Consider the following 27,049-nt stretch of genomic DNA (forward strand, 5'->3'; position numbering starts at 1 on the left):
CTCACTTCGCTACGCCTCTCTACAGCCCCGCCCCCTGAAAATGACCAATCAGAGTGTAAAGTGAGCCGGATGGGGTGGGCCCAGTTTCGCGCTGTCGACGAATCAGCACCCTCAAACAGCGGGGGCGGAAGCGGAAGCCCTGGGGTGGCCTTGGGTTCCGCTGTGGGGGATGTCCCGTGGGAGTGAGTGAGGAAATCCTGGGGCCCGCTGGTTTCAGTCCTCACCTCTATCTGCCAGCAGAATCGGGCCAAGAGACGCCTGCCGGTGCGGGAGGGAGGAAGCTCCACCTCCCAAGAAAAGAGCAAGTGGGCAGGCAGCTGCGGGGCGGAACCGAACTGTGTGCAGGGTGTTTAGAAGTCGGTCCTGGTCGGCGCCGCTGTCCTCGAGGCCATGGTGCAGGCGGAGCTCTGGGCGATACCCAGGTGAGGGCAGCGGCTCCGCCCGGGAATTCCACCGCGGAAAAACTGGGTAGATGCGGGGCAGGGAAGAAAGGATGCTGTCCGCACTGTTCCCTGGTAGCACCCTGAGCGGCCGCAGTTGTGGTAACAGCAGCAGAAAGCACAACGCGGGCCGAGGAGGCGACTCGAGCTGCTGGTAAAGTCGCCCAACAGCTGTTTCTCTGTAGTATGCGAGTTGACAAAACAGCAAAAGAACAGGGCTCCCCATTACAATCTCCTTCGAGTTCTTTTTCCTTGCTACTTGGAGCTGATTTATGCGGAAACATGCCTTGCACTTGTACCTGGAGGAACTGGAGACAGTGGATTCGACCTTTAGCGGTGGTCATCTACCTGGTGTCCATAGTGGTTGCGGTTCCTCTATGCGTGTGGGAATTACAGAAGCTGGAGGTAAGAGTGTCCTTCACCATCGGCCTCTAGCCTTTAAAGTTGCCCATTTTTACGCCAGATGCCCCAGACTCTATATCCTGAAAATTGTCATGTAAATGAACCCAGTCTTAGTTGATAAACCTGTCTGGTTTCTTGTTCACGGTTTTTCAAAGCATGCTGCAGGTGGAAGGAGGACCAGGTCGAGAAAATAGTTAGAATATATTAAGATTGCTGCTTAGAAGAGCACTCTTTTGCAAGTATTCATCAATTCCCAGAAAGGTAATTTTATTCCTGAAATCTGATCTGGTCAGATACTGGACTTCACAAGATCAAATAAACTACCTTGAAACCATGTATTGAATTTTACTAGCATTTAACTAGCTTCCTGAATTAAAGGATTCTAGTTGGTTTAACTTTGTAGTTTGTTTTTACTTACACATTAGGTCTTAACCCACAAAGATTTTGCAAAAAGTCCCTTGTATATTTTTTGATGTCATATTCTTATTGTGACATCAGTAAAGTACTACAAGCGGGAAGACCCCAAGGTATACTCAACTTAGATGGGTACTTTATAAAAATTGTATAATGAATTTTAAATTCTAAGTTAATAAATACCAGAAAATACTTTTATTTAGCAACCCTATTTTACAAGAGCATTGGCAAGACCATGGCTATTTTAGGCTTTTTATTATGGAAATGATTTTTCCATAATTAAAATGCAGCTTAATATACATTTTCTTTCTGTATGTTCACTAAATTATGTTTTGTTGACTTTCCCATATTGGCATAGCTTATGTAGTTATTTTTAATGTTAATATAACATTCCACTACATTAAATATTCCCCATGTGTTAGATGTTTAGGTTATTCTCATAATTTGCCTACCAGAATTCAAGTATAGACATCTTAATACAAATAGGTATCTTTTACTTGGGAGTATTTTTTTGGAGTGTGGTATAGTAACTCCTTTTAAGGCTAATATGTATAATATCAACCTAGTTTAAGATTTCTCTTAGTTGTTAGTTAACTGTAGTTTTTAAGTGCCAGCTTTTAAGGAAAATTTTAATCTGCAACCTCTACTGCAAACACCCTGAACCAAATTCTCTTCATGTCTTGTCTGGACTATTCTCAATTCACCAGCCAAAGTAATTAAAATGTAAGTCACATTATGTGCCTCTTCTCTAGATTTTCCAATTAGAGTCCCAGATTAACAGGCGATATCCCTAACTATGGCCATTATAGCCCAACATAATCTGACACCACCCCTGCCTCATTCATCTCTGACTTTCCCCAATTCTGGGCTTCCATCACAATGACTTTGCTCACACATGTGGGGTAGGCTACCTCCTTAAGGCCTTTGCATTAAATGTTCCCCCTTCGTGGCATGCTCTTACTCCAGATGGTATTATTCCTTTACATCTTTCAGGTCTTTACTCACATGTCACCCAGTTGCCCTGTTTTAAAAATTTCAAGCTTTCCTTCATCACAGTGATAAAATCAGGCTTGTGTTCTATACGGTGAGAGCTAAAAACCTGGCACCCACCTGCATGGAACTTAGTGGTGGAGACCAATACAACAACAACAAAAAAAAAACCAAATCAATAAAATAAAACCGTACAAAATGGCTATGCTACCAGCTATGGAAAATTAAGTGGAAGTAAAGGGACGTTAGAAAGCTCTTTATGGTAGTTAAGAGGTCATTGGTGCCCAAGTTACAATGACTTACGGTCCAAATCAGGATAGCAGAAATAGAGATGGAAAACTGAATTTTAAGTATCGTTGGCAGTGAAAAAACAAGACTTGACAGTAGGTTGGGTTGGGGAGGAGAGGCAAGGAGAGAAAAACAAAAATGACTGTGAGGTTTTTATCTTGAACAACAGGGTAGATGGTGATGGCAGTTAGTGGGATGGAAAATTGATAGGGACAGGTTTGAGAGAAATTGAGTTCTGCTTTAGACATTTAGTTTGAGGTATATGAGAGACAATCAGATGGGCATGTCAGATACACAGTTGGGTATGCAAGTCTAGAGCTCAGAAAGGTTTGAGCTGCAGATATTAATATGAGAGTTGTCAGAACAGAGATAGTGTTTAAAGCTGTAAGGATGGGGTGCCTGGGTGGCTCAGTTGGTTAAGTGCCTGCCTTGGGCTCAGCTCATGATCCTGGAGTCCCGGGGTGGAGCCCAGTGTCTGGCTCCCTGCTCAGCGGGGAGACTGCTTCTTCCTTTCTCTCTCCGTTAAATAAATAAATAAAATCTTTGAAAAAAAAATAAAGCCATAAAGATGGATGAGATTATAAAGGCTGAGGACCTGGCACCAACATTTAGAAATCTGGTAGAGGAACAGGAACTTAACAAAAAAGCATCAGCCAGTGAGGAAACGGAATGCCAAAAGAGTGGTGTCATGGAAGCCAGAACAGGAGGGTGTTTCAGGAAGTAAATAGTGAACGATGTCCAGTGCTACTGAGACATCTGTTGGTTTTCATAAGATAGGAGGGTCACTGGTGATCCTAGTAATGGTTTCAGTGGAGTTGTAAGGGCCGAAAGTAGAGGGGGTTGTTGGAAGAATGAACGTGAAGCAAAGAAGTGGTATCAGGATATGAAGACAAGTACTTTGTTCATTTTTGTATTTGAGTATTTTGACTCTGAAATGGACCAGAAAAATGAATGGCATTGTAGATAGGAGTGTGGGTTAGGGAAGCTTTTTTTCCTTGTTAGGTTTTGTTTTTAAGGTTACATACAATAACTAGAGCATGTCCCCAAGAATTAGGTATAATTTTATTTAATCTTCTTAAAACCCTTGAAGCATAGGAATTGTCCTCGTTCTGTAGATGTGAAAACTGAAACAGAGATAGTGGCTAACATGACATTGTGCTAAGTGCCTTATATACAATATATCATTCTCTTCATCGTTATTCACTAAATGAGCTTATGTATCTAAAATGCTTAACATGGGGCCTGCCACGTAGTAGGTGTACAAGAAGCCCTAATTATCACTGTTTTTAAAATTTCAGTATTGCTTTGGAGCAGCAGTTCTTTTTCTTGTGGAATAACATCTTAGTTGGGATTAGGTTCTCAGTTGAACACCTAAGGCAGAGTCACGTACATCTGCTTGAGCATTAAATGTTTAGGGACAGTTTTGCATGAAAAACATTTGTCTTTTAAACACTAGAATCCCTGTGCTTACACTGTGAGAAGTCAGTGGGAACTGAAATTGTAGAAAACAAGAAGTTCATAGAGACCATCCCATGCCCATGGTGGGGCATATACTTATTTATTGGAATGGCAAGATGACCATCTGCACTACTTAAAGTATTTCTGTCTCTTACTTGGCTGAGCATGTATAATGAAAGTCCAGTAAGTTAAATGCACACATATTGTCACACTACTCTGCAGTCATTTTACCCTTCCCTATGTGTACTTATGCCTCAAGTAGCTACCCTTTATGTTTAAAGTGCTCCTCTCTTCCCGGGAGGATTGGACCCAGAGAGCACTCTCTTATGCACTTTCCTCTCTGCTCTGAAAGCATTTGGCTCAGGTTCACTTAACTCACTCCTGGATGTTTGTCCTTAATGGTTTTTTCTTTTCTCTCTACTTTCTTCGAGTTACCATAGGGGGGAAAAAGTCAGTGCTACTTATCTCCTCCTTGTTTTGTGAACCGAAACAACCCCGCTTATGGCTGATAAGTCTAAATAATCTTAATGATACCCTCATATCAGTGTGTTTCAAGTGTGAATAATTTAGAAATAAATGTAAAGGTAATAATTATATTAATAATTTCTGCAGATACCTAACATTTACTTATTGTGTATCTTTATGTGCACACACAAAAGAGATTAGACTTCTTATGCATATAGCTTTTTTAGGTAACTCAAAAGTCAAACAACTATAAAACCATGATTCAAATTAATGGCATTAATGTGAACAGATGATGTGTTTCTGAAACTACCACCTGCAATGTAAAAATGGTACTAACTCTGTGATGCAAGTTTTTTTTTTTAATTTGGCATCACTCTACTGAAATGACTCAGTTCTCTAGTCACTTGTTTTATGATCATTTGAAAAGAACTTTCTTTTTTATAGCACACTGAGGATGCTTGGCCTTCATTAGTCACAAGCACATCATTTTTCTCTTAAAGAGTCTACCACCAAGTTCGCACTAAGGCAATTATAAAAACAAATATGGGCCCATTAAAATTACTATCACCTTATAACAGAGAAGATCTAGAATATGCTGCTATTATTAAAATGAATACAGGTCTTCCTTGACCTATAATGGGATTATGTCCTGATAAGCCCATCATAAGTGGAAAATATTGTCTGTAAAAATGCATTTAATGCATTTAACCAGCCAAACATCATAGCTTAGCCTAGCCACATTTAAATATGCTCAGAACATTTACAGTAGCTTACATTTGGGCAAAATCATCTAACAGCCTATTTTATAATAAAGTATTGAGTATCTCATGTAATTTATTGGATACTATACTGTACTGAAAGTGAAAAACAGAATGGCTGTGTGGGTATAGAAGGTCCTCAACTGTGATGGTTTGACTTAGGATTTTTTGACTTTATAATGGTGTGAAAGCAGAATACATTCAGTAGAGACCGTACTTCAAATTCTGAATATTGATCTTTTCCTGGATTAGTGCTGTGTAGTATAATGTTCTTCTCATGATGCTGGGCCCATGCAGCAAGCTGTAGCTTTCAGTCAGCCACGCAGTCATGAGGGTAAACAACCAGTACATATAAAGCCATTCTGTGCCCATATAGCCATTCTGTTTTTCACTTTCGGTATAGTATTCATTAAATTACATGAGATATGAGATCTTGAACACTTTATTATAAAGTAGGCTGTGTGTTAGATGATTTTGCCCAACTGTAGGCTAATAGAAGTGTTCTAAGCATGTTTAAGGTAGGCGAGATAATATTTGGCAGGCTAAGTGCATTAAATGCAGTTTCAACTTAGGATATTTCAACCACGATGGGTTTATGGGTTTATTGGGATGTAACCCCGTCGCACGTGGAGGAAGTTGTAAGCGTGTAGATTGTTTACCCTTGCGATCCCATGGCTGACTGGGAGCTACAGCTCCCTGTCCCAGCCCAGCATCAGGAGAAGAATGTCATACCACATAGCAAAAAACTCAGGAAAAGATCAAAATTTGAAGTATAGTTTCTACTGTATGCATATCACTTTTGCACCACTGTAAAGTCAAGAAATTGAAAGTTGAACCAGGTAAGTCTGGGACCACCTGTACTCAATTTTAAATGAAATTGAGCCAAGCAAAAATCCCTGGAAAATGACTGCTCAGACATTCCTTTTAGAATCTTCACCTTCACATACTTGCTTTTGCACTTACTATTTTGATTAATCTCCAGCATTCAGCAAGACTTTTTGTGTAGTTGACCCTTGAACAGCATGGGTGTGAACTACTGCAGGTCCACTTGTACACGATATTTGTCAATAAATACAGTGTTGTACTGTAAATGTATTTTCTCTTACGATTTTTAATAGCATTTTCTTTAGCTTGCTTTATTGTAAAAAAAAAACAGTATATAATATATGTAACATAGAAAATATGTGTTAAATGTGTTAAAGGACTATTTATGATAGTGGTAAGGCTTCTGGTCAAACAGTAGGCTCTTAGTAGTTTTGGGGGAGTCAAAAATTACATACAGATTTTTGACTGTGTAGGATTTGGGGGTGCTAACACCCAAATTGTTGAAGGGCTAACTGTATTTGCTTTTCAAGTTTTCCATACTGTTTAGTATAGAAGTTCATTGTTATAAAAATACATTTGTTCTCTATACTTTTGTTTTTTATACCCCTGTTGAAAAAAAGTATCTTGTTCAAAACAGTAAAACTAGAAGTTGTGGACTTCAACTCTTTTAATTAACTGTTCAAACCCCAAAAGTACCAAAATTAAATGCCTACTTTTTTCCTTTAAAAAGTTAGCATTGGGGTGCCTGGGTGGGCTCAGTCGTAGGTCATGGTCTCAGGGTCCTGGGATCAAGCCCGCATCTGGGCCTTCCTGCTCTGCGGGAAGCCTGCTTCTCCCTCCCACTTCTTGTGTTCCCTGTCTCGCTGTCTCTCTCTGTCAAATAAATAAAATGTTCAAAAAAAAAAAAGTTAGCATTAACTTATACTCCTGCCTTGAAGAGTGAATTCACAAATTAATATAAAATTCATTCCCTAGGGCCCCACAGATAGAACAGAGTTGTTGGGGTTTTTTGCCAGGAAGTGAGTGAATCACTTGAACTCTGCCTTAAGATGAGATAGTTCAGGGGTGCATGGGTGGCTCAGTCAGCTGTCTGCCTTCAGCTCAGGTCATGATTCCAGGGTCCTTGGGATCCAGCCCTGCATCTGGCTCCCTGCTCAGCATGTCTGCTGCTCTCTCTTCCCACTGCTCCTCCCCCCGACTCGTGCTCTCTGTGTCTCTCTGTCTCAAATAAATAAATAAATCTTTAAAAAAATATATGAGATTGTTCAAAGTGTATTTTTAGAAATTGAGCTTTTAAAGGATAAAATATTGATCAGATACTGACTTAAAAAATTAGAGGTTTTTAAAATATAATATCCTGAGTTGATACTGTCATATATAAGAGGGGTAGCCATATTAACACAGTTTGTCTGGACAGTAGTTGTAGCAGTACTTATCATCAAGTGGGAGGGTTAAAAGACATGTAAAAAACTTAGCAAAGTGTTAGGCAATACTCAGTACACATTTAACATGTTGGGTAACAATAAAATTCAAAGAAAATGTAGGTAGGATTTTTTTTTTTAAATAATGTTATGTTAATCACCATACATTACATCATTAGATTTTGATGTAGTGTTCCATGATTCATTATTTGCATATAATACCCAGTGCTCCATGCAGAACGTGCCCTCTTCAATACCCATCACCAGGCTAACCCATCCTCCCACGCCCCTCCCCTGTAGGTAGGATTTTAACTCTCCAAACATAAAAGCAAAGGTGTAGACGATAAAAGATTTTTTGGGGCGCTTGGGTGGCTCAGTCAGTTAAGTGTCTGATTCTTAGTTTCAGCTCAGATCATAATCGCAGGGTCATGAGATCAAGCCCTGTGTTGGGCTCTGCCCTGAGAATGGAGCCTGCTTGTGATTCACAATCTCTCCCTGCCCTTCTGCCCCTCCCCACCGCGTGCGCATGGTCTCTCTCTCAAAAAAAAAAATAATTTTTAAAAGATTTTTAGACTTGTGGAAAATTTAAAAACTTCTGTACATCCCCAAACACAATAATCAAATATAAAAGACAACAAGCTGAGGAGAAATGATACAATGTTAATATTCTTACGGTACACAGTGCTGTTACAAAAGGCCTCACAAGGAAAAATGCTCAACCCCATGAGGAAAAATCCTACCCCTCCCTCTGCAAAACCACAAATAGGCTGTTTTTCAAAAAAGAAAAAAAAAAGCCACTAGTCATTTGGAAAATGTTGGGCCTCCTTAATAATCAAACATAAATGTAAGAAATAAAAATACTTTATTTAGCTTTTTAGTTTTAATATCAGGATTTATTTTAATACTTTTTTTTTTAAGGTTGGAATACACACCAAGGCTTGGTTTATTGCTGGAATCTTTTTGCTATTGACTATACCTATATCACTTTGGGTGATATTGCAACATTTAGTACATTATACACAACCGGAACTACAGAAACCAATAATAAGGTAAATATTAATATAGTTTAATTCTTCTAGTGTTATGTTCACTTATTTCATAAATATGATGTAAAATGTTTTTAACTTATGCTTTGCTTTCCAACTAGGATTCTTTGGATGGTACCCATATACAGTTTAGATAGTGTAAGTATGTTTCATTTTATCTCATTAGCTAAGAACTTGCTTGATGATACAACTATATTTACAGAATGCTTAAGGTAATGAAAGTTTATTATTTGGCAATAAGAAGTCAGATTAATAAGAAAAGTAAAAAGATTCACTTGTTTTTAACGTTAATAAGAAAGATGAAGTATGACAATAGAAAAGATGAGTGTTTTAAATTTTAAAAAGTCTATAGCTATTTTCTTTGCTTAATCTTTTAAAATTTCCAAGTACTAGTTCTTAGTCCTTTAAAGATTTTAATATTTAAAATTACATTATCATCCTTTTTATTTATAAATCTTTTGAGGGGAAAAAAAACCTTCCTTGATGGAGTCTAACATGCATTTGTCACAGATGACTGCTTTAATTTGATTACATATAAAGGAAATGTCTTTAATTGCATTTTCTATGACCATCTCAAGGAAAATTTCAGATTATATTTAAGAACCCAATAACAAAATAATTTAGCTTCTTTCTTTATATTCACTATTTATCCCCCAGCACGAATGTTTTTACCAATATCCAATATGTTTATTCCTTTAAAAGTTCATTTCACAGATTGTCTGGGAGCTCTCATAAATTTTAGAAAGTTTGATGTAAATATGTGATAAGACATCTCAAGCTTAAAAATTAGCATTGTGATTACCATGAATTGGAATGGCACTTCGTTTTATCTTAGCTGCAACTGTTTTTAACATCTGTGCTTTTTCATAGTGGATAGCTTTGAAATATCCCAGCATTGCAATATATGTGGATACCTGCAGAGAATGTTATGAAGCTTATGTCATTTACAACTTTATGGGATTCCTTACCAATTATCTAACTAACCGGTATCCAAATCTGGTATTAATTCTTGAAGCCAAAGATCAGCAGAAACATTTCCCTCCTTTATGTTGCTGTCCACCATGGACTATGGGAGAGTAAGTATGTTTTGTTTTAATCTTTTTATGTATTTAAGCAGAATTTTTAAGCATCAGTCAGGTCTCTGCAAAGCAGCATGTTAAGTACTATGAGCAGGACAGAAAGTTTAAGAAGAGTTCCTACCCTCAGGTAGTTCATAGTCAAGTTTAGAGAGTAAGAAAACACATTTTTATAATCCACACATACAAAGTACTCTCTTGTACTTTATTTATCCTAAATAGAAAACTTAAAACATTGCAGGGAAAAAAACATCATAAATTGTTTAATCAACATCCTTTTACTATTGAGACCCAGGATCTACAGAGATTAACTTACTCAAAATTACATAGCTGGTTAATGACAAAATCAGGTGTAAGACCCAGGGAAAGATAGTCTAGATGGGGAAACAGCATATGATATGAAATAGGAGCAACAAATAGTGTTTATTCTAGTACTAAATAATGGGCTGTTAGCCTTATATATCCATAGAAGACAGTAAAGGAAAATAAAGCCTGAAAATGTCAGTTGAAGCTAAGATTGCATTTTTTATATGAATGAGCCATTGGATATTTTTCAGCAAGGAAACGTTTGAAGATACCATTTCAGAAGGATTAATTTTGCAATACTATACAGAATGCATTAGAGGGAGGAAGATTCCAGAGATGTGGAAATTAGGAGGTTATTATTACTAGTCCCTTTGTGAGGTAAGCTGAAAAGGAGGCATGAAATTGGAATAGAAAGGAAAGAGACTGGTAGGACTTGATCACTGATAATGGGGAATAAGGTGAAAGTTGCAAGTCAAGATGACTGGAATGATTTGGAGTTACACTAATCAGTGTAGATACAAAACCTGGGGATACCTATATTACCTACCATGCAATACAGAACCATTTGTACACCATTAGGACTAAATATGTCTCTAGTTTACACACTTGGCAATGACAGGGAGCTACCTAGCTATTCTAAATCATAAGCTCTTAATGTGTTCATTAACACACTTGATATGTATTTAGCACTTAGTGTGTGCCAGTATACGGATATATCCTAGTGCATATAACAGATGTAGAACTCATGGAACCTACATTTTGGTTCGGACGTTTGGAATTAAATGAAGACACAAATACAGAGTTACTTATATCAGGAAATGCTATGAAGGAAAAGGAACAGGAGACTGAAAGAGGAATAGTAAGGGAAAACTACTGTAAGTTGGGGATGGGGGAGAGATATTGTGCTCAGCAACAAATACAGTATGGATAGGGAGATTTGTAGCTAATGAGCAGATTGAAGCGATTACTAAGAGAAGACATCAAGGGAATGGGGATTCTCTCTGAAATGGCATAATAGAATTCTTGCTAAGGGCAGACCAAGCACTTACACATCAAGACTGGAGGATGAGGAGCTTATGAAATATCAAATATCAAGGGTAATCAGGTGTCAAGGGTAGGCAGATGACTTAGCAGTATTCTTGCTCAGTCTGACTTAGGCCAAGGACAAGGCCTAAGAATGATGCCTAGTTGGAAAAGACAACTCAGAGGAGACCTATCTAAAGTTTGATCAGGAGAGAGAGTCATTGTCAGATGAGAAGCCATTATAGGATGTTGAATAGAGGATTAGTGCCCAAATTTCATTTTCAGAGATTATTGTGTTCTTTGTAGACTGAATTTCAAGTGGAGAATGATGGAAGAGATTGCAGTAGTCCAGTAAATATAATGATGATGGCTTGACTTTGATTAGGACTCTCCTCCTAATACTACAGAACCTAAAATGAGGCTCTAGCTGTATCTTCATCACAATTAGCTAGTGGTCCACTAAAACCCCAGACCTTTTTCAAGTGATGCTACTGGTCAAAATCCTCCTATTCTATGCTTGTGCAATTGATTTGTTCCTAACTACACAATTACATTTATTCTTGTTAAATCTCTTTGTGTTGGTTTCATTTTTTCCTAAGACTCTTGAATTCTGCCTGAATAATGTCAGCAATGCATCCATAGTTATAACTCAGTACTCTTTCCTTTGAAAAAACATTAAGTGTTTACCAAAGTTAATGCAGTTTTAGCAATAATAAAACATCTCTTGTGTATAAATACATTGTAGGCTACCAGTCTCCCTCTAGTAGGTAACTGGCGTTACAAATCTGATAATTAATCAGGCTGTTGCTATTTAGGATAATTCAGTATAGTGCTTTGGTTATGATGTAAATACCATGGCAAGTGTGCAGTTGTTAACTGATTAAACAACTAAGTCTGCTTTTTATCCTCTTGTTGTAACTTAAACAGTGAACACAATGAGTTTTCTTTCAATGAACCTTAAATTTTGTGTATGTTCACGAGAGGAGGGGAAACTCTTTACCTGTTGATTTAGTATACTGGTGAAACAAATGTTTTCATGAAATGGTACTAATCCTTATTATATATTCCCTTCCTCTTGTTTTTAAAATTCAGGTCATGGCCTACCAAGTTAAATTTGACAGTTTGAAAAAAAATGCTCCAGGGTATATACCTTGTAGTGGCAGGCTAGGTCTTTAGGTTTTGTTCAGCTTTGTTACTGGTAAATTGTTTTCTGAAGTGGCAGTACCATATTCCTCTCCCACTGACAGTATAAAACACTTCTAAATGAACCACATCCTCACCTACATTTGGAATCTTTATATTTGCCTGTCAAGAGGATATAAAGTGGTATATTGCTGTGGTCTTAATTTGGATTTCCCTGATTAGTAATGAGGTTGAGCAACTTCTTATATGTTTATTAACCATTTTTGTTTCCTTTCTGAGGAATGCTTTTTTCTGTTTTTTTTTTTAATTTTTTTAAAGATTTTATTTATGTATTTGACAGAGACACAGCGAGAGAGGGAACACAAGCAGGGGGAGTGGGAGAGGGAGAAGCAGTCTTCCCGCGCATCAGGGGCTTGATCCCAGGACCCTGGGATCATGACCCGAGCCAAAGGCAGATGCTTAGTGACTGAGCCACCCAGGTGCCCCGCTTCTCATTTTTTAATGGGTTGTCTGTCTCATGGCTCTATAGGGGATCTTTATATATTTAGATACTAATTCTTTGTTTAGTGTGTATTGAAAATATCTTTTCCAGTTTTTGGCATGCTTTGCCACCTTCATTAAATCTTTTGGTAAATGGAAGTTTTGAATTTAATTTTAATATAGTTGAATTTATTTTATAGTCAATACTTTTTGTGTCTTGTTCAAAAAATTATTCCAATTATAGGATTACAAAACATTGTCCTGTGCTTTTCTTCTAAAGATTTCAAAATTTTCTCATTAAGATTTATAAACATTTGATGTTTTATGTGTATGTTGTGTGAGATAGGAATGCAATTTCATTTTATTCCATTAGCTAATTGTCCTAGCACCATTCTCTCCCTTCTACCTCACTGATCTTGCCGTCTCTGTCATATGTCAAATTTCAACACGAATGGGTGGGTCTGTTTGTGGCTTTTTGTTTTGGGTTTTTTTTTCTGTTTTGTTGGTTAACTTTTCTATTCCTGGACCAATTCCATACATTAACTACTACAGGTTATTAATAAGTGTTAAGTGAGGGGCAAGTACCCTGACCCTATTATCTTGGCTATTTTGGGGTCTTTGCTCTTACGTATAAACTTTAGAAACAGTTTGTCAGGTTCTTGAAAAGTCTGTTGGGATTGTTTTTTATTGTAATTGAATTCAGTCTTTAGTTTATTGATATCTTTATGATTTTTTTGGTCTTAAACTATTAATATGGCCTAGCCTTCTACTTATTTAGCTGTTCATTTACCTTTCAGTAGACATTTTTCTCAAAGTATATCTTTGTTGATTTTATAAATGTATTTTATTGCTATTATAAATGGCATCTATTTTAAAAATTATTTTAATTGCTTCCAGTGTGTAGAAAGGCAATTGGTTTTGGCATATTGGTCTTATATCCAAAAATCCTGTTGAGTTCTCTGTGCAGGTAGTCCTCTTCAAGTGAGGGGTCTCTTTGTTTTCCGGCCTGTACTATACATTGCTCTTTCTTCTCACTGTGCTGGTGTGCATCTCTAGATATTCTTCTTGCATTATTCCTGATTTTAAAGGGAATTCTTATAAAATGTAATTGAGTTTTATGTTTCTAAAGGTGTTTTGTAGGCATCCTTTATCAAGTTAAATGAGCTCTCTTTTACTCCTAGCTTGTTTGAATTTTTAATCATGAGTAAATGATTAAATTTGATCAAATGCTTTTTCTGTATTTATTGAGATGGTTGGTTTTTGCCTTTAACCTCTTTAGTGAATTAGATTCATAGCTTTTCTAATGTTAAAACACCCTGCATTTCTAGGGTAAATTCGGTGATTAAGATGTATCGTCTGCTTTTCTGCACACAAGATTTGGTTTGCTAATATTTTGTTTAGAATTTTTACATCTATGTTCATGAGTAAGATTATAATTTTCCTTTTTTACATTGTTCCTGTCTGATATTCATATCCACATTATACTGCCTGAATAGGCATTATCACCTTTTATTTGTGTATCACAGGAAGAGATTGTAACTATAGCATGAAAGATTAGACCTGGACTTGTGGGAGGACAGGTATAGAACTGTTTCGGCTTCCTGTTGTTTCTGAAATCATTTTTTAAAAAATAAAATTTTTAGGAATTAAGCAGAATAAACAAAGTTTTAAAATATATAGGCAGGGGCACCTGGGTGGCTCAGTCTTAAGTAAGCGTCCTACTCGATTTCAGCTTAGGTCATGATCTCGGGGTCCTGAAACGGAGCCCCGAGTTGGGCTCCAAGCTCAGCAGGGAGTCCGCTTGGGATTCTCTCTTCCTCCCTGCTCCCCCTCCCACCCCACTCATGCAAGCACACACAGTCTCTCAAATAAATAAATCTTTATGGGCATACATCTCTTCTGGATCTGTTGTTATGATCCCTTTTCCATTTCTAATGCTATTAGTATCTTTATTTTTTTTCTTTGAACAATGTGGTCAGAAGTTTGCCTATCTTTCCTAGTCTTTTCAAGAACTGATTTTTGGGGGCACCTGGGTGGCTCAGTCAGTTAAGTGTCTGCCTTCTGTTCAGGTCATGATCTTAGGGTCTTGGGATTGAGCCCCATATTGGTTTTCTCTATCATTAATTTCTGCCCTATTTTTACTTCCTTTTTCCCATTTCTTTTGGTTTGCTATCTTTTCCGAACATGTTAGAGTCTTAGGTTACTAATTTACATAGCCTTTCTTCCTTTCTTTTAAAGATTTCTTAAAATTTTTAAGGTTTTTTTTTTTTTTAAGATTTTATTTGACAGAGAGAGACACAGTGAGAGAGGGAACACAAGCAGGGGGAGTGGGGGATGGAGAAGCAGGCTTCCTGCTGAGCAAGGAGCCCGACGTGGGGCTCAATCCCAGGACCCTGAGATCATGATCTGAGCGGAAGGCAGATGCTTAACGACTGAGCCACCCAGATGCCCCGAATTTATTAAGTAATCTTTACACCTAATATGGGGCTCGAACTTAACTCCAAGATCAAGTCACATGGTCTTCTGACTGAGCCGGCCAGCCACCCCCTTCTTTAATACTGCATTGAAAACTGTACATTTTCCTTCCAAGTTCTACATTCACTTAATCCCAGGTTTTTTATTGAAAAATGTAATTGACATACATTAAATTAATAAATTATACTAATTATGCTAATTTCAGTTGTTCAAAAAATTGTTCGATTTTTTTTTAAAGGGCAGGGACATTTATGATTATTCATGGAGAAAAGATGGAGCACGTACATTCAGGAAACATGTACCATATATTCCCATGTTTACTTTGGGGTGAAGACTTGACATGAGAATGAGGCAAAATTAAGTCCCTGATGTCAGGAGGTTATCTTAGGACAAGGAGAAGAAGCTGTGGGCATGCTCTGAGAGCTGGTACAACCTGGATGGGGTCCTAGGGCTCCTTCTCTCAGGAAAGGAATCAGGAGCTTGCTTGTTCATAGGCTGCAGCCATATCAGTTGACCTTGAGTCCAGACTTCTGCAGAGACAGCTAGTATTTGGTAGCAGGGCCTGGTAAGGCTGAGGGGAAGCAAGGTTATCAGGCCAGCATTTCCAAGGGGCTTTATTGGCTCCATAAAGTCGATCTGACTTTCTTAAAGCCGTCTCATCATATCTGAGTCTACGCATGTGTCGCTTAAAGATGACATTCCATACTATTTATATGTATTGCAAAATGAACACCACAGTAAGCCTAGTTAATATCCCATCACCACATAAATCTCAGATTTTATATTTTTATTATCATCCATGTAATATTTTTAAATTCCTATTGGGATTTTTTTCTTTACTGGAGTTATTCTGGAATACTTTAAATTTCCAAACAGGATTTGGGGTGGGGGGTAGATTTTCATTTTATTTCTTTTCATTGCAGTCAGAGAATATACTCTCTCTGAGACAGTCTTTGGAATTGGTTAAGATTTGTTTCATGTCCTTTAGTACATGATCAGTTTTTATAAAGGTTCCCTGTATGCTTGACGAAATTGTATTTTCTATATTAATGAATGAACGTATTATATTTATGTCCATGGGGTCAGTCTTATGTGTTATTCAATTTTTCTGTATTTCTGTTGATTTTGGCTACTTACACTGTCAGTTACTGAAAAAGATACTTAAATTCTGCCACTGATTGTCACTTTCTGTACTTTTGTCAGTTTTTGTTTTATATATTTTGATGCTGTTTCTATTCCAAAAATCTTTTTTGTCTTGGATGCCTGAGTGGCTCAGTCAGTTAAGCAACCAGCTGTTGATTTTGGCTCGGTTCATGATCTCAGGGGGGTCATGAGGATCAAGCCCTGCATTGGGCTCCATGCTGAGTATGGAGTCAGTCTCTCTCCCTCCTCCTCTCCCCCTCCCCTCAAACGCATGCTTTCTAATAAAAAAAAAAAAAAAAAACCTTTTTTGTCTTAAAGTTATTTTCCTGTTCTTTCTTTTGTTTAGTATTTGCCTGGCATATCTTTCTCTACCTTTGACTTTCATCCTTTCCATTTCCTTATGTTTTAGATATATTTAAGTTTAGAATTTTTTGAATTCTAATCTGACAATTCATCACTTAAATTAGGCCATTTACATTTTTGTGATTATTGATATATTCATTTAAAATCTTGACATCTGTTTTCTTTTTGTCTCACTTTCTTCTATCCTTTTATCACTGATTCCATTTTAAAGTCAGCCTTTATTTTAGAATAATTTTAAATTTACAGAAAAGTTGCAAAGACAAGACAGATTTCTAACACACCCTTCACCCAGCTTCCCCTAATGTTTAACATCTTAATAATCGTGGTACATTTGTCAAAACTAAGAAATAACACTGGTGGGGTGCCCGAGTGGCTCAATTAAGCATCAGACTCTTGATTTCAGCTTAGGTCATGATCTCAGGGTCGTGAGATCAAGCCCAGTGTGGGGTTCTGTGCTCTCGGTCTGCTTGAGATTCTCTTTCTCTCCCTCTGCTCCTCCCCCCACTCACATGTTCTCTTTTTCTAAAATAAATCTTAAAAAAAAAAATTGGTATAATACTTTTAACTGCAAACTCTTCAGATTTCCCAAGTTTTTCCACTAATGTCCTTTTTCTAGGATCCAGTTCAGGAATCTACATTTTTTTTTTAATTTTTTTTAAAGATTTTATTTATTTATTGGACAGAGAGAGAGGGAACAGAAGCAGCGGGAGAAGGAGAGGGAGAAGCAGACTTCCCGCTGAGCAGGGAGCCCGATGTGGGGCTCGATCCCAGGACCCTGAGATCATGACCTGAGCCGAAGGCAGACGCTTAACGACTGAGCCACCCAGGCGCCCCAGGAATCTACATTTTAATAAAGATTTTAATAAATAATTTTAAAGTTTTCCAAACATTAGAGGAATACAAACAAATGTAAACAGAAAAATCTGTTTTAAAACACCCATATTTAACAAATACTAATATATTAATAGGTTTGTGACTATATTTTTTAAGAAACGTTGAAAACCAAAAGCAAAAGCTTTTTCACAGCTCATATAGTGGCAAAACGGGGTATAATCTTTGACTATTTGTAATTTTAACATGACTATTTTACCTATTATGAAAATATGTATTTTATTGCAATTGTATCAACCTGTTTGCCGGTGCTACTCCAGATTCCATTGGTAGGTAGGTAGTTTATTTTGTTGTTGCTGTTTTCATTTTCTTACTCCGTTTTTTTATTTCATTTTCTTTTCTTACAGGTTTAAAAGTTACAGTTTCTAATGTTATGACTAGTTAAGAGTCCAAAATTTAGGGGCGCCTGGGTGGCTCAGTTGGTTAAGCCGCTGCCTTCAGCTCAGGTCATGATGCCGGGGTCCTGGGGTTGAGCCCCACATTGGGTTCCCTGCTCAGCGGGGAGCCTGCTTCTCTCCCTCTCTCTCTCTGCCTGCCTCTCTGCCTACTTGTGCTCTCTAACTCTCTGTCAAATAAACAAATAAAATCTTTAAAAAAAAAACAAGTCTAAAATTTACTGACTACTTAAAATCTAACTTTAATCTTAAAAATTAGACATATTTTTGGATAGTTTTTTTTTTAAAGTCTTTTGTAGATTTGACTACAAATATTAACAATTTACATGGGGCGCCTGGGTGGCTCAGTCATTAAATGTCTGCCTTTGGCTCAGGTCATGATCCCAGGGTCCTAGGATCAAGCCCCACATCGGGCTCCCTGCTCGGCGGGAAGCCTGCTTCTCCCTCTCCCACTTCCCGTGCTTGTGTCCCCTTTCTCACTGTCTCTCTGTCAAATAAATAAACAAACAATTTACTTGCTCCACACTCCTTGCTTCTTGCATCTCAGCACTCTGTGGGATCATTTCCTTCTTTCTAAAGTCTGGCCCTTAAAAGTTCCCTTCAGTGTCAGTGTATCAGTGGCAAATTTTCTCAGATACCCTTATCCAAAAGTATCTTTATTTTGCCCTCATTCTTGAAAGACTGTTTTGCTGGGTGTAATTCTGTGTTGACAGGAATTTTCTTCAAGCGTTTTGAAGATTTTATTCTAATTCTGGCTTCGATTATTACTGTTAGGCTTCTCCTATCAATTTGTTATTCCATTATAGATGATCTGTCTCCACCTGCATTTAAGACCCCATCTTTGATGTTTTGCAGATTCACTATGAAGTATTTAGGTTGTTTTGTTTCTGTTTTAGTCCTGCTTAATTTACAGGGTGCCTCAACCTGTAGATTCGTATCTTTCATCATTTCTGCAAAGTTCTTAGCCATAACCTCTTCTGATTTTGCCTTTCCTCTCCTGTCTTCTGTAACAATGAATATATGTGAGATCTTCTGATTCTACTCAGTTCTCTGTAACTCTCAAATTTTTCTCTTTGTCTCAGCCTTTGCTACATTCTGGGCAATTTCTTCAAGTACATCTTCAGTTCATTAATTCTCTACAGCTTTCAAAGGTAGCTAATTGACTTTAATCCATTTATAAAGAGTATGGGGCAGGAAGCACAGCATGTACAGCCAAGGCATTCTCTCAAGAGGTCTCCCAACAAGCCCAAGTGCCCCCTTTAGGCCCCCACAGAGGGCACACTTAGCTGTAAGTGGAGTGCACCACCTCAGCAGGGAGAAGCAGCTCTCAGCACACAGAACCCCAGCAGTTTCTTTATTCAATCCTATTAACATAACACCTCAAGGCTTGTATGCCAAATTCTCAGTCTTCTCAGTTTAGATGTAATTTTTTTTTTAAGATTTATTTATTCATTTGAGAAAGATAGTGCACAAGAGGGGAGAGGCAGGGGCAGCTGGGTGGCTCAGTCGTTAAGCGTCTGCCTTCGGCTCAGGTCATGATCCCAGGGTCCTGGGATCGAGCCCCGCATCAGGCTCCCTGCTCCGCGGGAGGCCTGTTTCTCCCTCTCCCACTCCCCCTGCTTGCTGTGTTCCTGTTCTCGCTGTCTCTCTGTCAAATAAATAAAAAATACTTAAAAAAAAAAAAGGGGGGAGAGGCATAGAGGCAGAGGGAGAGAGACTCCTCAAGTAGACTCCCCACTGACTGCAAAGGCTAATAACATGGGGCTCAATCCCAGGACTCTGAGATCATGACCTGAGGCGAAATCAAGAAGTCAGCCGCTTAACTGACTGAGTCACCCAGGTGCCCCTAGATGTAATTCTTAATATTAGGGGATTCATAATACGTAACATTGATAATCAGTTCTCCTGATAGTAGTGCTAAATAAAGCATTTGCCCTCAGAGCAACTTGGTCTTTAAAGGCTTGTACAAGGCTGTCAGGTAGAGAGCCTTTTTGTTTTGGGACTTCCTGTTTTGTCTTTGTTACTCTTCGTGAATTTTCCCCTATGTTGAGTGAGCCCAGCAAAAGGATAAAAATTGTTTATTCAGGATCTTTGTGTGTCCTTTCATAATATCTAATCAGTGACACTCTCTGGAATAATATTTAAATTCCAAACTTGAAACAACCTTAAATGTAAATAATACCTTCTGAATACACTTTCACATATACATGGACACAGTTCATTTGTTACTCATTCTTTCTTCCAGAAACATACAGGGACAAACTTTTGTTCTTTCTGTGCTGCAGTAATCAGGAATTTGAGACTGAACACAGAAAGGGTAATCTTTCAGAAGATGTAGTCGTCAAATAATTTAAAAAACAGCATTTAAACAATGTTTGCTATGATCCACATTCTTCCCCAGTTGTCATTTAGAATAACTAAATTAAAAAGATTAATATAAATATGGCATCATTTGTCAAAGTGATTTTAATCTGGGGGGCTTTGGAGAAAATTTGATACTATTTAAATGAGTAGTTGAAATGCTAAGGTTTTTTTTTCCCCCCCCATTTGGCAGAGTATTGCTATTTAGGTGCAAACTGGGTGTTTTGCAGTATACAGTGGTCAGACCATTCACCACTATTGTCGCTTTGTAAGTACAAAGAATTTATATTATCATTTTAAAATCCTCATGCTCCGACTTAAGTGAGAACAGCTGATACAAAGAGCATTATTTACTTGTTTATGATATATAGTCTGTTATAAAAAACACAGTATACAGAAACCCTACGATATTAAAATAAATAAGGTGACTATAAGCAAAGAATCGCCACAGAATTCTTCTAAATAGCATTCTCTACAGCTTTCTGGAAAACATTTTAAAAATGCTTTTCCTTTTCAAATATTAATGTTCGCACAGCTTTACAAAAGTACCTGTTACATGAATTAAAGTATGCTACCTTCGGTCCACTATATGGTTTTATTTTCTATATGGATTATTTTCTATATGGTTAACTTAGAATATGAGTACTATATTCCAAGGATGAACCGTATTTTTCTTTTGTAAGAATTCTGTCAAGGCTTAGGAGGTGAGATAAAATGGTATTGTCATTAAGCTATCTGGTAAAATAAAAATTTAAGAATATCAGATAAAGTGAGTAGATTACATGTTTTACCTGCTATTCATAATTAAATTGTGCGTGTTCAGAGAAGGAGAAGTTGGTGAAAGAAGCATTCATTTCTTTTTTCTGCCTTTGAGCTAGCAATCCTTTAGTAACATTTACCTTAGAATTAAATCTAATTTATTTATGAAAGCATGCTTTATTTGTCTGCAGTTTAGAAACTGGGGAATCATGTAAGTTAATTCTTAGATCTGGGTGTTCATAAAATTTACCTCCCAGGATAGTTTGGGGAAAAAATTATAGTTGTATATATTGACTTGCATTACATGTTTTTCAAAATTAGGCAACATAATTTTTTTTAATCTAGTAATTACCCCTTCTAATTCAATGTGTGTGTCTTATTTTAGATTTAAGATGGGGGAATAATCATATGGTAACATTACTAGAAAAATTTTTTAATTTTAAACCACCTCAGTGACCAAAAATCAAATGATTATCTGTAGGGTCTTTTAAATAAACTGCCTTCTAAATTTAAATATTACTGTCAGTGCTATGTTTTAAAATATATTTTGATTTAATCATAAATCTCATTTTTACCATTTCTAAGAATCTGTGAGCTGCTTGGTATATATGATGAAGGGAACTTTAGCTTTTCAAATGCTTGGACTTACTTGGTTATAATAAACAACATGTCACAATTGGTAAGTAAATATTTTAATTGTATTAAATTAGTATCTATGACTAAATTTTCTTAGAAGTTTCTTTGGGAATAAAGTTTGTTATTTTTTAATTTTGAAATTCAATTTATAGGAAAGAACCTTGAAGAAACTTTAATATGTCTTTATACGGATATAAAGACATAGTATCTTTGTAAATTACCTGGTGACTTTTACCTTGACCTGTTTGTTCAATGTTTGTTCATTTGGTCCTGGTAGTCATTACATAGTTGTGTGGATGTCATAAATAAAAGCACAATGCTGTCCTTAAAAAACACATAACCTAGGCATACTCAGTAAGAGAAAATGTCTTGTCTAAAAAAAAAAAATGTCTAGTTGGTATATGATAGTACCAGGTTTGGTTTTTTTTAAACGTTTTTTTCTAAGATTTTATTTATTTGAGAGAGAGAGAGAAAACGCACAAGCGCACACAAGCAGGGGGAGCAGCAGCTGGAGAGGGAGAAGCAGGCTCCCCGCTGAGTGAGGAGCCTGATGCGGGACTGGACCCCAGGACCCTGAGATCATGACCTGAGCTGAAGGCAGATGCTTAACCAACTGAGCCACCCAGGTACTCCAGTACCAGGTTTGAATAAAAATGAGAGAATAAAATTCTCTCGTATATTTGGAATAAAGGAAAATTGCAAATGCCAAGTTTAAAGAAAAATGATGTTCTAGAAACTGAAATGCTCTAAAAAATAACTGTCTGGGGTGCCTGGGTGACTCAGTTAAGCATCTGCCTTCAGCTCAGGTCATGATCCTGGGGTCCTGGGATCAAGCCCTGCCTTGAGTTCTCTGCTCAGTAGGGGGCTTGCTTCTTCCTCTCCCTCTGCCCTCCCCCCATAAATAAATAATAAATGTCTGATCCTTTCAGCTTAAGAACATGTACTTTATTTAAAATCTTTAATGTTTTCAACAAAATAATAGGTGCAGGGGCATGCATGTGTGATATTAGATGTTTATTATAATAATATGCGTGTGCATTCAAAGCTTTCGCATATAGGTTCATATTCTTTGGAACCAGTAATTCCGTTTCTGGGAATGTATCCTCAAGAAATGGTTTATTTTTGGTTTTAATATCTTTGGGTATACAGCCTATCTTTTTTTAAGATTTTATTTATTTGAGAGAGATAAAATCTTTAAAAAAATAATAATATTCCTCATGAAACATATGAAAAAGTAATACACTTTAAGTGGGGGAAAAGTTAGGCAACAAAATTTTATATTTAGTCGATGATACCTTTTAAAAAGCACCTTATGGGGGCACCTGGGTGGCTCATTCGTTAAGCGTCTGCCTTTGGCTCAGGTCATGGTCTCAGGGTCCTGGGATCGAGTCCCACATTGGGCTCCCTGCTCAGCGGGAAGCCTGCTTCTCCCTTCCCCACTCCCCCTGCTTGTGTTCCCTCTCTCGCTGTGTCTCTGTCAAATAAATAAATAAAAAATCTTAAAAAAAAAAAAAACACACCTTATGTGTGAAGGAAATGGTTGGATATGGGACTATGGACAACTTTGTATTTTTCTTTATTGCTTTCATATTCTAAAATATTTTACATGAACATTTTATATACTGTAATGGGAAAAACTAAACTTTCAGGGAAATGTTTATTTCTATGTATACTACATAGGTTGTTACAACTGATTTCTAAAAATAGTTAATAATTAAGTCTTAAAAACTATTTTAAAAAAGTAAATTGAGCTGGATTAACATACTGCCCTCAAGAAAAATTGTTTCCCTGATTCCTTACTTTCATATTTCATGGTCATTATTCTATTCAGATAGTACTTACTCTGTTGTCTAATAAGCAGATATATTAAAAAAAATAAGCAGATATATTTTTATTTGGGCTGAATGAGGGCCTTTTCCTCCACTCATGACAGTCATTTGTTCATTGTTTTCTTTATGGGCCCCCATAAGTGAATGCTGAAAACCATTTTCAGGGAAGACATTATGTATCTCTTCTGAGAAATTTCATATCCTATATTTTCATCCACAGTAAACTCTAAAAGCTCATTATTAATCTAAAAAATAACAGAACAGAAAGCCTAGAAAAATTTGCCTAAAACATTACTCTGTACCAGGTCTCTGTTTTCTCTGTTATAACTGTATTATTTCTGTTACCATCTTTAGTTATTCTTACTGAATAAGTTTAACTGTTGTTAATTTTGTTTCTAGTTTGCCATGTATTGTCTGCTCCTATTTTATAAAGTACTGAAGGAAGAACTGAGTCCAATCCAACCTGTTGGCAAATTTCTTTGTGTAAAACTGGTGGTTTTTGTTTCTTTTTGGTAAGTGTTGCTTTCTCTTAAATGTTCTCATTTTCTACAGGGCAATAACACTGTTGATTAGGGAGGATTTTCAAAATAATCTTAATATAGAAAATGAATTAAAATGTCTCTACTTACCTTTTTAAAAAGTTCATCTGTTTAGCCCTTCTTGGTTTTTCATAAAGAAATAATCAGATGGTCACCATAACATTTATAAGAAGAAAATAATTTGAGACAACCTAACTGTCTCAACACTAGAGGAATCATTAAATAATACATGATGGTCCTTTCATATAATAGAATAGTCTGCAGTTTGGAAGATAAACATAAGAATATTTAATAATGTGAGATAATGCTCATTTGCTTAGTAAAATATATTTTTTAAAGCAGAAGGCAAAACTGTACATGGTCCCAATTTAGTAAAAGGGTGGGTGATAGGGGACCTAGAACAAATACACCAAATTTAACAGTATACAAATACAAAAAGGGGAAAAAGAATAATCCTTGCAATCCTACCACTCAAAGAATGAATAACATCGTGGTGCAGATAATGTCACATATAAAATGCCACAGAAAGAGTTTCATACCATAAAAACTTGCAGAACTCAATGATACATTCAGTATGTTGTGGATATAGTTCTTTGTCAATCACATTTGGGATTGTTTATGGTTTTACTAAGTATTCTGTTCTGTGGATCTAACCTTTTAACTACTCTCCTGTTGACATTTAGATTGTTCCTAATCCTTTCACCATTACAAGCAATATTGAAGTAAAAATCTTATATTACAGAACTATATAAACTTGTCTCATTATTAGCTGTTTAAATTTAACCTAGGGTCATAGCCACAGACGTGCTTGAAATGTTCAATATGACTCCCATTTTGGGAGTCCAATGCCTTCTGAGTTGGTCTGTAGTTCCAGCACTTCCAACAAGACTGGTTTCAAAATATTTTTTAAAAAATAATCTGAATAATTAACTAATACACATGTAAATAACACTTCAGTGTCTGTCCTTTATTTTAAATGCCTATTGTTCAAGGTTGTGGGCATTGTCTGTATATAGGAAGAACTTAAAATCTAATTACTTGTATACACTTTCAAAACGAAAGACATATAAACCAAGTTTTGAAGTTCCATGTGTATAATAATGCATAATCATAATTCACGTGATGAAACTGTACTAGAAGAATAAATTTGTAAAGCAAATAAATGTATTTAGTGTAGATATACGGTGTCTTCAGGTGTATGCTGTGAAAGCAGGGCGGTGGTGGTGGTGGTGGTGCTGGTGGTGGTGGTGCTGGTGGTGGTGGTCCACAAGTTGTGCTGGGGTTTAACTTTTTTTAAAAATGGCATATTTTTAAAACAACTGCTCATTTTATGCTTGATATAGATATGGCGTTTACCTTTTCCTAACATATAGGCAAGCAGTAGTTATTGCTTTGTTGGTAAAAGTTGGCGTTATTTCTGAAAAGCATACATGGGAATGGCAAACTGTAGAAGCTGTGGCTACAGGACTCCAGGTTAGTGCTCTCTGTAAATAAAACTTTACTGTTTACTCATTTTACATATTATCTCCTAAACCTGACAACATGCAGGCTGTGAGGCTACTATTATCCTCACTTTACAGAGGAGAAAATGGAGGAACCCTAGAGAGACTAGCCATCATCACTAATTTGTGGTAGAGCCAGGAACAGAACCTAGATTTTTGTTTTTCCTAGTCAGTTTCTCTTTGTGCATTTCTCTTCTTAGTCTTTGGGCAGTGGATTGAGACTGCATTGTACTTTGCAAAAACATACTTGACTGAGTTAGTGTAAAATTTTGTCCTTTTTTTAAGAGGTGAGAAATGAGTTATTTTGGGAAAATGAAAAAATGAATATAATCTTATGGGGGAAATAAAACAGCTGATGATACTGAAATACTTTTTGAAGAGAGTAAGATAGTGCTTTTCCTTTATCTCCATAACTAGAGTTAAGCTGAAAGATGGCGATTTTTGTTTTTGTTATTATAGGACTTTATCATCTGTATTGAGATGTTCCTTGCTGCTATTGCTCATCACTACACTTTCTCATACAAACCATATGTCCAAGAAGCAGAAGAGGGCTCATGCTTTGATTCCTTTCTTGCCATGTGGGATGTTTCAGATATTAGGGATGATATTTCTGAACAAGTAAGGCATGTTGGTAAGTACCAGCCATTTCATTCATCCAAATAGATTATTGTAGTTCTCCTGCTAGGGCAATTTAGAAGCTGTTTAAGAGATGAAAAGACTTTGTTTGAAGCAGTACCAGTAAAGCTCTTCAAAGTGAGAGATGGGAGGGGGAACTTATTCCTAGCACGGTAAGCTTATAGTGGTAAAAATAACTTTTGACTAACTTGGGAACCTTTCTATTACTTTAAAGGAAGGACAGTCATGGGACATCCTAGGAAAAAGTTTTTTCCTGAGGATCAAGATCAAAATGAACATACAAGCTTGTTATCCTCATCCTCACAAGATGCAATTTCTGTTGCCTCTTCTGTACCACCTTCACCCATGGGTCACTACCAAGGGTTTGGACACACTGTGACTCCCCAGACTACACCTACTACAGCTAATATATCTGACGAAATATGTAATGATACTATCGAAGAAAAAAAAGAACTTATAGATAAATCTGTGGCCTCCTGAACAGTGTGCAAAAGCAAACTACTCCTGCTACCATGATTTCATTACCTGGTATCCCACTGCTCAGGATTTTGTGCTTGGGACAAGCCATAAATGATGGAAAATTTCAACATAAAGAAGGTGAAAGCCAGGTACAACCACTGGATTTATATAACTGACGTGAGTTTTGTATATCACAAATAATCAGTCTAAATATCCTAGACTTAGACTTGATTTCTTAACATTAGAGTATCACATACTCAGATGGTAGAAAATGACTCTATTAAATGTTCCTAATGTTACATTGCTTTATTCAAGAGGATGGACATTAAAAAAAAAATCAATGCTTCCTACCACTGCTGCATGAATATAATGCTCTGGATTTAGCAGAAAGTGTAATTTGGAAATATGAATTAGTGGAACTTAATCATAATCATGTGCCATTTATGCCTACCTAACAATTATTTCTCTATTTCTCAACTGGATGTCTTTCAATAAATAAGAATTTATCATTTATTTTCTGCAATTT

At 36.8% G+C, this 27,049-nt stretch overlaps 1 protein-coding gene across 2 annotated transcripts; it reads left to right on the forward strand.

Moving 5' to 3' along the window:
* The first annotated feature begins 128 nt into the window (after positions 1 to 128).
* On the forward strand, positions 129 to 27,036 carry TMEM184C (transmembrane protein 184C). Of its 2 annotated transcripts, XM_027598084.2 has the most exons (10): positions 129 to 845; positions 8,380 to 8,510; positions 8,609 to 8,645; positions 9,378 to 9,583; positions 20,357 to 20,431; positions 21,508 to 21,601; positions 23,787 to 23,899; positions 25,300 to 25,399; positions 25,888 to 26,059; positions 26,279 to 27,036. In XM_027598084.2, exons 1-10 carry the CDS (start codon positions 627 to 629, stop codon positions 26,542 to 26,544), a joined length of 1,413 nt encoding a protein of 470 aa, XP_027453885.1. In that variant the 5' UTR covers positions 129 to 626; the 3' UTR covers positions 26,545 to 27,036. The 2 variants fall into 2 exon arrangements, with proteins under 2 accessions (XP_027453885.1, XP_027453886.1); XM_027598085.2 differs by lacking the exon at positions 20,357 to 20,431.
* The last annotated feature ends 13 nt before the right edge of the window (positions 27,037 to 27,049 follow it).

The sequence above is a fragment of the Zalophus californianus genome, chromosome 2 (genome assembly GCF_009762305.2).
Source record: "Zalophus californianus isolate mZalCal1 chromosome 2, mZalCal1.pri.v2, whole genome shotgun sequence".
Taxonomy (NCBI): domain Eukaryota; kingdom Metazoa; phylum Chordata; class Mammalia; order Carnivora; family Otariidae; genus Zalophus; species Zalophus californianus.

Excerpts from the sequence above, each read along its gene's own strand:
- TMEM184C (XM_027598084.2), top strand. The coding sequence starts at position 627 with ATGCGAGTTGACAAAACAGCAAAAGAACAGGGCTCCCCATTACAATCT. Across the intron at positions 8,511-8,608 it reads CTACAGAAACCAATAATAAG|GATTCTTTGGATGGTACCCA; the intron begins GTAAATATTAAT and ends CTTTCCAACTAG. Across the intron at positions 8,646-9,377 it reads CCATATACAGTTTAGATAGT|TGGATAGCTTTGAAATATCC; the intron begins GTAAGTATGTTT and ends GCTTTTTCATAG.